The following is a 15,200-nucleotide window of genomic DNA, read 5'->3' as shown; positions in this document are numbered from 1 at the left end:
ATCTTTCCTCATCCACTCCTTGCTGTCTGGCCCATCCCACCCCTGCCTGAAGAAGTAGGTAAAAAAAGTAAGTATTTGACATCTGGACAATGGAGAATTCTAGTTCACATGTTTATGTGTGTATAATGGTTATTAACTTAGAGAGAATGTGGGAGGGGATAATTTTTCTTATTGTCAGCTCCAGAGTAAGGGGAGGAATTTGATAGATATCACTATTTTAATACTAAAGAAAAATTAAAAATATAATGTCACATTTTTAGAAGGTACAGGGTACCAGGTTCTCTGTGATTCGAAGTATGTCAAAATAGAAATGTGTAAAAAAATAAGCATGTATGCCCAGAAAAAGGACAATTTGAAGTTAGTAATTTCTGGTGCCAGTGTTATGATTGTTTTTAAATTATTTCTCTGTTTTGCAAATTTTCTACAATGTGTATATATTACCTTTTACTCTAATTTTTTCCTGATTTAAAAATTGATACTCTTGTATTTAAAAACAATTCCAATAATATAACTATTCCAAAGAATAAAATAGAAGTCACCTCCAGTCCTCCTTGATCACTTCTATTTGGTGAACTCTTCGTGACATCTGCTTGTGGATGATCAAATGAATTTTACAAAAGTAAAAAAAGACACCACAAAGGATAGGAAAGTGAAAATTGTGCCTATGCTCTATACCTGAAAATAAAAAATTCCATTGTATGCCATTTTTTTAATAGTGAATATATCCAGATTTTTTTTCTAGTAACTTCACCGTGTATTCTCATCCTGGGTAAAGGGTAAGTGGGAGAAACACTACTTATCTCACAATAGAGAGAAAAGACAGGGCATTGGAGACTGTGCTGACACAAATTAGTACAGGACCTTGTAAACAGCCTCTTTGTAACTCAGTCGGTTTCTTCTGTAAAAATACCTCCTCAGTCCTCCTGCAGCATGGTTTGAGGATGAACCCTTTTACAAGATGAACATGTGTGACTGCTACTAACACTCCTTTCTACATTTTTCTTCTAGCCCTTATATATTAAGTAATTTTGTTACTTATTACTTATTAAATAAAATAATTTTTTTCACTTCTTAGTATTTTTTTCTATGTGGTCCAATATGTTGTTATACAACAGGTAATTCATTATTAAAACATCTCATTAGAAGAAGATATACCGTAATATGGATTCTGTGGTTTTTGTGTCAAGTTTGCAAAAGACTAATCACATTGCTATACTGTGCACAGGAAACACCACAGACACACTTAATTTGTTTTTGTTTTTTCTTTTTAGACCATCAAAGTGAAAAACTGCGAAGGAGCTAAAAAAAAAAGGTTGGAGCTCTGGAAAAAAATACTAATCTTGGATAAAACTAATGTACTTAAAATTACAACAATCACATTCTTCTTTGAGTCATTTTTTTAAAAGTTAATAGATAAGACAGGATGCTCCTTTACCTTGACGTAAGATACACAGCTGATGCACAGGATAAGATAAGAATTAGACCAAAAATACCAAACCTCTGACCTCAAATCAGTGTACAGGATACACCATATGTTGGATATTCAAAATACTCTTTTACTCTCTCAGCTATTTCTAATTATATCAGGTTAATGACTGTTACCTGAAAAAAAAAACATGTTTAAGTTAGGCACCTACAAAATTATTAGTGTCAACAAAGGTTGTGCTTTTTTGTTCTTGAAGGTGATTAAAACATTTTCTTCTAATGAGTTTGTCCAATAAAAGTCTTGCAGAAATGCATACACCCTTAAGCTATTCATTTTAATAAGTTTATTCTGAGGTAAGTAAAAAAAACAAGCAATGCAATATACGTTATGTTAGGTGATGCAAAAACTTTATTGGAGTGATATGATACATGTTTCAGGGCAGTAATTATATACAGCATTTTTCTTTTTAATCAAATGTTTACGATTCTTCACACTGTCTGTTAACAATTTTAAAACCTCACAGTAGTAAAATACAGTACACCATTCCCTTCACAGGCCAATGTTTCCTAATGAAGAACACAGAGAGACAGCTGTTGCATCCTGAAATAAGGCCAGGAGGTGTCAGAATTAAATGGTAAGTATCAGGATGTCCTGTGTGAAATGATTCTGGTATGAAGAAGATCTGATGTGCTGCTGCTTCAAATGATTGTTTTTACTTGAGACAGTGTATCAAACTTGGAAATTCGCCCCAGCTAAAAGACAAGTAAGAATATACTTAAAAATTTTTTTTTTTTAATGTTTATTCACTTTTGACAGAGAGAGAGAGAGAGAGAGAGAGAGAGAGACAGAGCATGAACGGGGGAGGGTCAGAGAGAGAGGGAGACACAGAATCTGAAACAGGCTCCAGGCTCTGAGCTGTCAGCACAGAGCACGACGCAAGGCTCGAACTCACAAACCGCGAAATCATGACCTGAGCCAAAGTCGGAGGCTCAACCGACTGAGCCACCCAGGCACCCCAAGAATATACTTTTATTTAATCAACAATTCACTTGTGCAAAGTACATGTGTTAGTATTGTGTGTGGGTACAATGTGGTCTAAGGGAGCCTGTGGTATTTTAAGGAGGAAGGATGTATATATAAAAGATAAAGATCTTCATTTCCTCTCCCCTCCCCCCCAATTTTTTTCTTCCTGTCTTTCAAGATGCAAGATGCCTGAGGGGCATGACAGGAAGATGGCCGCCTGGCATTGGACCTACCATGCAGCTATCTCCCAGAAAGCCATCATTAGCTTTTGTGTGGGGCTTCCCTTTTGCTTGGCTACTCTGTGGAGGAACAATTATGTCACTCAGTTTTCCTCATTCAATCTCTCTCTTAAAAAATGGGGGTGGGAACAGGTAATGTCAACTGGGAATTGTTCAAGAGGATACCTGGCTTTCAGTCGTTATTATTTGGAAGATTCCTTTAAAATTTTTTTTCCCCAGTCTATACGCACAGATCAAGCATTGAGTCTCAGTATTTTGCAGAAGAGCTTGTAAGATTCCGCTTAGTCTTTTTTTTTTTTTCATAAAGATGTGACTTGAAATATGGTAAAATCAAATATCATCATAGTTAGGAGTGTCACCAGTCCGTAGTTTACTGCCATGCTTTCCATGATGTGTCAGGTAATGAAAGGATTTCTGAGTGTCAACTCATCAGAAAGAACATGCAACTACTCAAGGACCTGCCAGGGGCACAAGGCTTACAGTGGCCTTGCCAAGGAAGTTCCAAATCGAAACTAAACATCCCCACTGTGCAGAAGAAACCAACTGGAAGGCAGAAGGCAGAGACATCCTGCAAATGGACTCCGGCTCATTTCAATGCCCAGTCCTCAAGGCATTCAAATTCGCCAGCTTGTGGCAGGAGAGAAATGCAAGGAAGTCTTACGTCAAGTTCTGAATTCATTGGTCATGGTAGAAAGGTTTTGATATATTTAAAAAGGCAGAAAAAAAAAAGAAAGAAAGAAAGGAAGAAAGAAAAAAAACGAAAGAAAAGAAAAGCTGACCTCAAAGCAGAGTACATTTGAAGTGATAACTCACCCTTGTGTATTTTTCAGTACGGTAAATTTTCAGCAAGAAGTGCTTCTGTGTATATCTGATATGGGGTGGGGCCAGGCTGATCCTGGGGTGTAGTGGATTCAGGGGTTAAACTCAGTCTTTTTAGCCTTTTTTAGAGGCAGAAGCATCCATTCCCATCAGTTGAGAAATGGACCTCTTGGTGCCAGATGTCATCAGGGACAAGGGGGCTGGGGCTTAAGGGCCAACATAGGGTCCTTTAGATTTCCTCAAGCTTAATGATTATAGGCTGTTACTTGGAATTTCTAAATTCAAGGTTAAATTTTAATATGAGGATCAAAGATACTGACTTGTTCACCACATTACAAGGTCAGTTGTTAGCTCTATTTTTATTTTACATAAGATGTTGCACAATAGTGCTTCCATTTGGGAGACAGCAGAATATAGCCTTTTGTAATGTACTACAGAGTTAACTTCTTGGGATGGTTTCAGAAGTTCTACATTGGAGAGGTTTAGCGACAGCAGTTTAACATTAAAAGGGGTTGCCCAGTAGACTCACCTTAAAGATGTGTTTGCATTAAAAAATCTGCTGTTAACAAATTAAGCTAAAAATAGCATGAGTCTGAAGATTTTAGAGTCTTCTTTTTAATTTTTTGGATTATTATGTCCATGGGTGAGGATGGGGATTGTGGGGTGCTGATAGCTACATCCTAGAAGCCCTTCCTTCAACCCTTGGCATAGTTGCTGATGGTGTCCCATAAAGGTTTGTAAATCTGTTAAAGATGTTCCATCTCTGAAGTACAAGGCATTTTGTCCCTATTACATTATACCTATACCATGTCATCCCTTGATTGTGTCACAGAAGAACCGAGGACTGAAATTCTATATAAATGATCAGTTCACTGAAGCTGGTATTCACAGCAAACAGAGAGCACATGTTTTGAACAAATTTTTCTCCAATAGTCCTCTAGAAAATCTCTCTTGGTGGGGGCTGGGGCGGGTAACCAATGAGGAGGACTTGAGAACTGCCAGAAATAAATGAAGGATGCAGAGGATATTATTTTTTAAAAATAACTTTCCAGAAGTCTCTCTTTGGACAATAACGTGATTGCACCTAGCACATGAACCATGTCCTGAGCCTGGGTCTTCCCTAGTTTTCTCAGTGTTGTGCAAAGCACGATAGTTAATTCACACAGAACAGATTACAACATGTTTGATAAAGACATTACCCTCTATGAAGGCACACTGTACAGAATGGCGGGGCAGCCATTCACACTGTACAAGCCGTGGCCCTTCCAGAGAATGCCTAGAGAGATGTGTGCACGTCTTCTCACAGCCGCTACAACCCAGCTCTACTCCAGCACTGTGCAGCCACCTTTTGCTTTTGGTGCAGATTTGTTTTCCAATTGAGTCTACATACTGGTTTTGTAAAAGGAAAAGAGAATATATATACATATATATACATATATGTGTGTGTGTATATATATATGTATATATATACATATATATTTATAGGTATTTGCATATATAGGTACATTTATTATGGTTGAGTAAGCATCAAATTTTGCAACATATTCTCCCCCACAAGACTCATTTCAAGTGTATTTATGACATGGAAATATTCAGATTAAACTGCCCATGACTTTACAGCTCAGAGAAAATAAGTGAATAAATTGGACCACTGAATTTCAAATTGGATCATAGAAATTACAAATATTTGCAAAGGATGAACTTTCACACTATTGCTCCAGGGCAATGGACTCCTAGAGAAGGTGAAGCAGCTTCTTAGTGGTTTTGAAGTTCCGATTTTCACTGTGTCACCCTTCAGATTTTCTTGGTTTCAATTCTTGCTTCTTCTGAAAGTTTATATAATTTTAATAATATTAAAGGAAGGCTATAATTTTAGAAGTTGAAGTTAAAGAATGGGAAACCATGTAGCATTATGTCTGCTGGGCTTGAGATGAGCATTTTAAGGATAATTTGAAATATGATGATATTGTATTTGTGTATCTATCTATATATATATTCAACATGTTATATCTCTGTATATCTATATCTATTTATCTATCATCTATCTATTGCCTATTATTGTCATCCAATCTATTTCAATGGTGTGCTGAAGCCAGTTCATATTGGTTCACGGGACCTGACAGATTAATTTTCAGGAGTTTTGTTAAGATGGTAGGGTTATATCAGTAGCTTGAAAATGGCCATGACAAGACTATTTAGGTCATGGAAATTGGCAAATGACACAAATCAGTTTTCCTCCTGGAGAGCCAGTTATTGAATAATTTACCAATATACCTTTCTAAGTTTAGTCTGGAAAGGGACTTCATACATATGTAAGTTCACAATGGAAGAAATAGTCAATTTTATAAAATACCAAGGTTAAAAAAAGTTTCTGGAATAAACTCATAGTTTTAAAAAGCACTCACTTTTCTTATTAAGTGCTTTAGAATAAAATGGTAGAGGTTAGTATGTTTCTTGATCATTGACTATGTTTTAGAACATGTGTACTGCTGACTTATTCTAATCAGACCCTCCACATTTGCATCTTTTACATAGTTGCAGAACTGTACATTAAAGTTAAATATTAATAAACATTAAAACTATATGCAAAGTGGATGAATCAAACTTTCCTTGGTGGTGTAGCTTTTGTGTTTATTTTTTGTCCTTTTGTCAAACCCTGTCATTTGGTATTATTGAGATATTTTGTATTTGATTTATGTTTGCACATTCATGTGGGTGTGTGTACATGTGTGTTTACACACACAGATGCTCACACACATAAAGCTCAACAAGTTATAGTATTAGGGATGATGGATATCTGGTCCATTAAATTCTATTTAAAAGCTGGGAATGATTGATGTTAAAAACTGTGCCATGATTATAAGTACCTATTTGATCTGGCCCAGCAGTTCTCCCTGTCTTTTCTAAAAAATTCAAAATGACATTGTTTCCGTCTTTTCCCTCTGGGTCAACACCATGTTTAGTTAAGATGTGCACACTCCTGGTGAATGCTTTGCCTAGCAGTCATGGAGGCCACGTGTGAATTTAAGTTTACCTGCTAGATTTATTTCTGAGAATGTGTTGAGATTGGAGCAGAGCTGCTGAACAGGCTATGCACAGGAGTTGTGCAGCATGGTGACTCTGGACAAGAGAGACCTGAGTTTTATTGGGCAAAGAAATAATAGGTGGAAAGCATGATTTCTGAACCCGAGATAGATAGTGGGAATGAAGGAAATTCCCAAAGTAGACTTTTCTCAACAATGACAGGCCAGCAGGAGGCTATCAAACCTCTGGAAAGATTGCGCTTTTCTTAGGGTACTGATGACCTGGGCACTCCCCAGGTGCAAGGTTTTGATCGTCAGGATCTTGGATGTAGATGTGGAGCGCCACGAGGTAGGCCGACGCTGAGTTCTCAGATAATTCCTTGGAAATTATGTTAAAAAATTAGATCTATGGCATTTAATTTCTCCCTTGATTTGATGTTTTTTGAGAAAAGTAGAGTCCAGAACTTTCTGGATAAGGTTCTGGACAGATGCTGGTCTTGTGATGGTCAGCGAGGTGGAGAGATGGAGTTGTTGCAGAAGAATCAGCTAATTTTACAGCAGTAGTTCACACGTGCGGCTACGATACATTCATTCATTGTTATTTTCCTAAGCAACGGAGCAACCCAGGAGCTTATGCTACAGTAGAGTCCAAGGCACCATGATAATTACTTCAGGAGCAAAGAAGCTCATATAGAGGTGTGATCTCTTTCTGTCGGTGCGAGGTTTCAAAGCTAAAGTTCTTTAAAATTCATTTCTGGAGTTCTATTTAAATATTGATATGCCACACTTATAAAGCAGTGTCTTCTTGGTAAAATGCAATATTGAAATGGAATACTGCCTTTCATAAACGTAAGAAATGTGTTTCAAAAGTTAAATACCTTTTAAAAAATGAAAAAATAAACATACTCTCACAGCTTGAGGGTTTAAATGAACCATGTACCAAGGAGCTGAGAAAACTCCTACTTTTGGTACATCCTGGAACCCCTAACGTTCAAAAGTTGCCCAGCAAAGATGACTTCAGCATTTCCGTGGCATCTGCCTAAGCTGCCATGTTCCGTTCAGAAGCCATCTTAGCATATCCCATACACAACATGGCTTTTCATGACAAATCGCTGGTATGCCACACAAAACTGCCGTGAAGTGTTGTTTTCAGCATAAAGTTTTGAGTTTTAGGGCTCAATATCAAAATGAAACATGTTCTGTGAAAGCTTAAATTAATCCATTCAGTGCACTGCTTTTAATCAAGTCATTCTTGGTTTTTCCTTCAGCTCAAAGTTTCCAAACACTTTGGAAAAAAAATTTTTTTCCAAGTACAGAACCCAACACAAAGATGCTAACGTATTCTCTGTGATTTAATTATATTTTCAGTCCATATTTTATGTATACTCTACCCAGGAAAAATTTCTCATTTGAATAGGGGGAAGTTATCTTTTTCAGTTAACTCTTTTCTTGTCATTTACAAATGTTGACTATCATGCTGAATGTGAATATCCATCAGGAATCAATGGAAAAAAGCTTAACTTATCAATGATCATAAAAATCTTTTAATGCATTCCTTAAATACTCTGAATGCTGATTTAATATGTAAACATATTTGTACAGGTTAATCTTCATCTTCAAAACACTTTGTAATTTTACTTAAATAAGTAATTATTTTAAAGTAATTATTTAAAGTAATTATTTTAAAATATTTTTCATCATTTTATAAAATATATTTTTATGGTATTGTTTTTGGATCTTCTTTGACTTATCACTTTCCAAGTGATTAATACCTGATGGATTACATAAAGTTATGTGACTATGTCTTTAATTGTATCTATACATTTCTTGTCACATATTTGAGGCAAACCTGAGGATAGATCATCAAATAATTATTATTATTTTTCTCCTGTAAAATATGTCATTTTTCCATTTTCTTCTTTAGTGGTCTTTTGAAGAATCCAATCTGTTAAGAAAATATCAAACACAATACAATTAATTATTTGAATTTAAGTAATAAACACTAAAGCCCTTGGATAAAATTTAATACTATGCTAGTGATTTGGGGCAGGCAAATAATTAATAATACAAATAATTAATAAAATTGAGAAAGGTTTTTTTTTTCATTGACCTATTAAGTAATATTGAATGTCAAGAAATGACATTTATTAAGTTGTTATTTCATTTTAAACTTTTTTTGTTGGTTAAATATATCATGTCTCCCAGTAAGAACTAGTACATGTGGTGAATTAACTTAAAAACGTTTTGGGAAAATATTTGGGAAGCATGCAAACTACAGTCAGCTGGCACTAAATGGCATTTTGCCGTCATCTTTTTTTCAGGGATGTGGCAGAGAAATTCCATCAAATAACCTCATAAATTGAGGTCTTTAGAGCTGGTGGGGAATCTGGTACATGCATTATGACTGAGAGGTTAGGGAGATATGAATTGTCTGGATTAACTTTAAATGTGTCAGGACATCTGCCTTTATAGACTTGACAGGAAATACCTCTTGAAAACATGCTGGATAATTTGGATATAAGAAACATATTTCTGAACCTATAAGAAATTTCACATAGGGGTGAATGTGGGTAACTTTTCATTATACTTTGTAATTTGGGACATTATAAAAATTATAAGTGCTTTATATATTTCCTATTGTATATTATAATAAAAGTAAGTATAGGGGCTGGAAGGGACCTTTGTAATAATCTAATCCAAAATGTGGGTATTGTATTTTATTTTTAAAGTTTATTTATTTATTTTGAGAGAGCACTAGTGAGCATGAGTGGGCGAAGGGCAGAGAGAGAGAAAGAGAGGGAGAGAGAGAATCCCAAGAAGACTCCCCACTGTCAGCACAGAGCCCAATGCAGGGCTCAATCCCACGAACTGTGAGATCATGACTTGAACAGAAATAGAGTTGGATGCTTAACCGAGTGAGCCACCCAGGCACCCCACATGTGGACATTTTAAATAAGAGGAAATTGGGGTGCCTGGGTGGCTCAGTCGGTTGAGCGTCTGACTTCAGCTCAGGTCGTGATCTCATGGTCTGTGGGTTCGAGCCCCGAATCGGGTTCTGTGCTGACGGCTCAGAGCCTGAATCCTGCTTTGGATTCTGTGTCCCTCTCTCTCTCTGCTTCTCCCCTGCTCATGCTCTCTCTCTCTCTCAAGAATAAATAAAACATTTTTTTTTTAAAAAGGAAATTAAGGGTCTTTCTATTTTTTTTTTGTAAATTTCAGAGTAGATTATAATAGTTCAAGCAGACAAGTTAGTTCTTTGAAAGTGTGATATGCTCATATTATTTTAATCAGGAAGCTATGGTAAATTTGCAAGGGAATGATATATTAAAAAATAATTATTGAATAACTGAGGGCTTACAAGGCATAAATGGTCAAAAGTATGCATTTTTAAGTGAGAGAAGTTAACTTTTTTATGTTTTCCATCATGCCAGATGGATGCAGATGGATTTCCATCATGCTAGATGCCACTAGTTGAGGCATCTAGTGGTAGATGAGGCAAAGACAACAGAACAAATAAGCACGAAAAAAAACCAGTGAATCTGTCCCTCTTCTAATGGCAGTTCTATACGTCTCAGGTTTTTTCTTTGAGCCAACAATAAAAGTACTGGATTCACAAACCATCAGGCCCTTTAACTTGTGCCTGCATGTCCTAAGTCAAAAATTAATCAGATGAGGCTTTCACAGAAATAGGTGGTGAATAGTAAGACTTTTCTCTCTCCTGCTCTACCCTGCTCTTTATCTCCTGTCCTTTCCCTCTCAAGTCTTTTTGCATCTTTCCAACTTTCCTTTGCTTTTACACACTAAATGCTGTTTTAAAACTTAATTGTGTTATCTGAACTTTTCCACCCAACAAATTCTATGAAGTTGGGTCCTTCGTGGAAGTTGGCTCATAGGAGTGGAGAGTAGGTGAGTATAGAACATAGCTTCAAACCAGTGAAGGCTAATACTAGCCAAGGTTAAAAACAAGTTAAGTTTGTTTTCAGTGCCCAGACTTACAACTTTCACTTTCCTTCTTTGTCTTTTCGTATTTACTTATCAGTAAGTGCTAGATCTTATTTATGCTTCCCTAGTTCAAAACCCTATGGCAAAGGGTCAAAGTAAATAGTACCCGGTAGAAAGTATGTGCTTATTGGCTATAATATGCAATAAATGTTGAATGGATAAATTGATACTAATATACCAAAAACTAAAAAATTGTAGTGCTATTCCCTATCCACATCCACCAAAGATAGGAATATTGGATGAGGAACAAAGCTTTAGGACTTGTAAATAAATCATCAGTGATGGAACCTCAGGCATTGCTATGAAATCAAGCTAAGAGAGAGATGTTCTTCTTTCTTAGGGTTCCTCTGTGGGCTGAGTCTCATTCCATTCTATTGGTTATATTGGCCTGAGTTTCCCCCTCAACATGTGGTACTATATTCCAGGACATGTTTCTCAGTCTATTTAGATCTGTGCCCCCTAAAAGCCTTCTCTCTTCAATATTAAGTGTCTTAAGCTGTTTACTAAGATTTTGTCAAATTTCAATTTCTGCCATGTGTACTATAAGGATAAATTATATAAAGACTGTGCCTTTTGAAATAGATTCACAGCTCCATAAGAATCTTTGGCCTGTTTCCTGTATGGAGCCAGGAAGTTCCCATGAACTTCTAGAGTGCTCAGATTTGGAAGGAGGAGAAAGAAGGGACAGTCCTGGAGTTTCTGCTCAAGGTATAATTAGTATAAAAAGATCCCTGGGAATAACAGTAGCTTTTCTGAGTCTACTATAGACCAAATACATGCTTCAGGGATGTTCAAAATGGCTTTAAAACAGGAGGAGGGGCAATTAATCTTTTTAGCATAATGGATCTGCTGAAAGACTGAATCCAACTAGAGACTCTCATTCTAAAACAAAATATTTTTATACATTTCAGAGAGTTCATGACCGTCTTGAACAAAACCCAATTCCTGGAGCTCCAGAATGAAGAGCCCTGCCTCATAGACTGCAGCAGTGGGATGTATTGGAAAAAGGATGGGTGTTGCTGAAAGATCATTGCTTGAATCCAGTCCCTTAGTAGCTGATAATCTTGGGAGATTTACTTAACTCTCTTTGCTTAAATGTTATCAAGTATAAAATGTAGTCAAAGTACTCAGTTGAAAAGGTTGTAAGGACAACAGAGTGAACAAAAGACAGAGAGAACATAGAGCAAGGGGTTCATAGTGTTGGCAATGAAGTGAAATGGTCTGGGTTGAGGTCCTTACTCTGAACCTGATAAACCATGTGGCCTCGGGAACATATGTATGCCTCAACTTCCTCATTAAGGAAATGAGGTTCACAGTAGTGTCTTTCTCAAGGGTTGATGTTAATATTACAGTGGAAAAGCTGAAAACAGTTCCTGGCACGCAGAAAGCTCTCAGGAAGTCCTAATTCCTTTGTTTCTGTGGAGTCACAGTTCTGATTGAGGCATCTCCCACTGAACTGGTTGAACTAAATGTACCTACTGGTTACAGCAGTCCAAAGGTTGCTAAATTACCTTCCTTCCTGGGCCTAAAAAGATCTAAGAAGCCAGAAGAATGTATCAAAAAAACGCTGACTGTATGGAAGGATGTGTTTATTTTTACTTTTATGCTTTTTCAGATTGGTGGCCAAAAAACCAAATAAGTGGATAAAACTTATTTGTTTTAAGCAGACATGCCACCGGAGAAAACCTGTCCAAATACCAAAGCTCTGGCTTTCCTTTTCTCTTGTCAGCCAGGTCCTAAGTCTATATGGGCAAGTGCAGTGCTCAGAATAGATCACACTGGAAGAAATCAACAATAAAACACTCTCTGTAACAGAGGTGCATGTAAATGAAGAAACCACATTCTAGGTTTCAAGCACAACCTCAGCACCACTAAGCCAGGTCTTGGGTACCACAGTGTGGCAAAGCCAGGTATTACAGACACAGCACTGGTAACGCCTAAGAGCTGGAGGTTTGAGAAAGCAAGGAATTAATCCTGTCTTAGAGACTTTGCTGGAAATGCTACTGGCCTACATCTCTAACATAGTTTTGTTTGTCATCCCCTCTCAGTGTAAACCACCCCCCAAAAGAGGAAGTTATTTATTTTAAGAGAGTCGAAAGGATAGGAACAGCTGGAAATTTGATAGGACAGAAATTTATTATTTGAACTGTTTGATTAAAAGAGAATTCTACTGCTCAGGTACTAGAAAAAGGAATATATAGCCATATCCTGCATTTTTAACAGAGTTCAGCTATTTAATAAAACAATTTGATAAAATATAGGGTGATACTATGTTAGAATAAATGCCAATTTGATGTTTAATTGGAAGAACATTAAATTCAACTTTTCTACGGGATTTTATTCTCTATTAAATTTGGTGCAAATGCTGTCATCTCAGTTCTGCTTAATTTTATTTTATTTTATTTTATTTTATTTATTTAACTTTTTAAAATTTTATTTATTTCTTTTGAGAGAGACAGAGCACACACAGGGGAGGGGTACAGAGACAGAGACAGAGACAGAGAATCCAAAGCAGGCTCTGTGCTGACAGCAGAGAGCCTGATGCGGGGCTCGAACCCACGAACCATGAGATCATGACCTGAGCCGAAGTCAGATGCTTAATCAACTGAGCCACCCAGGCACCCCTCAGTTCTGCTTAATTTTAAAATGATGCAGCTAAGAGTTTGAAAAATCTCACACACCTCAGTATAAGCAAACATCTATGTAAATATGCAGATTTATCCAACAGAAATCGTTTCACAAGAGGATATGAAATAGGAGTCAGTGAAACAGTAATCTTTCTCTTTCCATCAACTAATTAATAAATTTCTCATCTCTTACTCAGGCACACAACTATTGCATAAAATGTGGTATATTTCTTTATATATTAAAGAAATCTTAGTTTTTAAGATGCATAGAGGTATGTGATTAGGATAATGCTCATCCTAACTATTCTATTGCTTATATATTCTTAAACTGATAGAGGAATTCATTCTTTTATCTTTTTTTTTAAATAAAAGAGAGGTTTCATTCTTCTTTCCTTATAAACATTTACAATTCCCAATATTATAGACATATAAAGGTCCCTTATAAGCCCAACCTCTAGAGAGATCCATCAGGATTTTTGGATTTTTTTTTCTTTTACAAAACTGAGATTAAGTTGTGCATAGTGTTTGAGATATACATTTTTAAAAAATTTGTCTTGGTCCCATCATTTCAATATTTTTATTTCCTTTTTATTTTAGAGAGAGAGAGAGAGAGAGAGAGCGCACTAGTGAGGGAGAGAGGCAGAGGAAGAGAGAGAATCTTAAACAGGCTCCATGTTCCACATGGAGCCCAACACAGGGCTCTATCCCATGACCCTGGGATTATGAACTGAGCCGAAACCAAAAGTTGGACACTCAGCCGACTGAGCCACCCAGATGTCCCTCAGTATTTTTAATGGCTGTCTAATATTGTATTGCACAGCATGGATAAATCATAATTCATTTCACCAATTTGCTGTTGGTAGTTGAAATAGGAAATCAAAGGAACTTCGGTGCTTACCTTCCACAGTGCTAATATGAGCAGCATTAACAGCAACAATCCAGCAAAGGCACTCAACAGGATGACCCATAATGGCACCCTGCCTGGTAGTCCATCTTTGGATATTTGAATAGCAAACTGAAAATCATTAAACAAGACTGTTAACATTGATAAACACCTATTATAACTCCTGGTACATTGAGTTCTTACAGGGTATAATTTTATACCAAACAATGCACTCAATCTGATTACTACATACAGAAAAAACATTGAGTTTACATTTAGAAATGCCCTTCCTCTATTCAACACCTCTAACCATGTCAAATTTATTGTTACCAAAAATATTTATAATATTATGCTTTAGAAATTTATATATACAGAGTAAACTGCCTATGAATCAGAATGTTCAGGAGCAGAGGTGAATTTAACTCAGTGAGAACAATAAGTATTATTGATTCATTGATTCATTGATCGACTTTAGTGCATGGTCACGTCGTAAAAATTTAGGCTGAAATGTCACCACAGGTTGACATAAAATCCTGAGTAGGTCTTCTTCTAATTTTAATTCTAATGTGATTTTTTTGTATACAAATTTATATATAACTTTCATATAGCAAAATGCATAAATCTCAAGTGTACAAATAAATTAATTTTTGCACATATATTCACCTTCATGTACATTTTATTATACCACACTGTCTCTTCCAGTTGACTTATCTTTAGTCAATATCTATAAATCAGTTCTTTTTTAATTTTTTTATGTTTGTTATTGAGAGAGAAAAAGAGAGAGAGAAAGACAGAGCTTGAGTGGGGGAGGGGTAGAGCAAGAAGAAAGCACAGAATATGAAGCAGGTTCCAGGCTCCGAGCTGTCAGCAGAGAGCCCGATGCAGGGCTCGAACTCAAACTGTGAGATCATGACCTGAACCAAAATGGGAAGTTTAACAGACTGAACCACTCAGGTGTCCCAATATAAATCAGGCCTTAATTGAAAGAAAACTTTGAAGAAACAGCTTTTAGTGTTCCAGCTACTCAATGTGTCAGTCAAACCGCTATGAAACTTGTCTGCCCTGTGTCTCATCCCTAGGCTTCTGAGAAAAAAACTAATTCAGAGTAGGTGTCAATAACTAATAATAGCTCAAGTTTCTGTATTTGCTTGTCACAGG

At 36.4% G+C, this 15,200-nt stretch overlaps 1 protein-coding gene across 1 annotated transcript in view; it reads right to left on the bottom strand.

Annotated features, from left to right (window-relative positions):
• Positions 1-1,811: 1,811 nt before the first annotated feature.
• The window catches only part of ITGA1 (integrin subunit alpha 1), a 147,073-nt gene continuing 133,684 nt past the window's right edge, over positions 1,812-15,200 (bottom strand). The window contains exons 28-29 of the mRNA XM_019464322.2: positions 14,058-14,174; positions 1,812-8,475 (exon numbers count right to left, since the gene is read on the bottom strand). Of these exons, the coding sequence (XP_019319867.1) occupies positions 8,431-8,475; positions 14,058-14,174 (162 nt within the window). The 3' untranslated portion in view covers positions 1,812-8,430. The remainder of the gene's footprint in view (positions 8,476-14,057; positions 14,175-15,200) is intronic.

This window comes from Panthera pardus, unplaced genomic scaffold (assembly GCF_024362965.1).
Source record: "Panthera pardus isolate Hobbes unplaced genomic scaffold, ASM2436296v1 HiC_scaffold_2, whole genome shotgun sequence".
Classification (NCBI taxonomy): domain Eukaryota; kingdom Metazoa; phylum Chordata; class Mammalia; order Carnivora; family Felidae; genus Panthera; species Panthera pardus.
The sequence above is the reverse complement of the archived record's forward strand: the minus strand, read 5'-3'. Positions and strand labels throughout refer to the sequence as shown.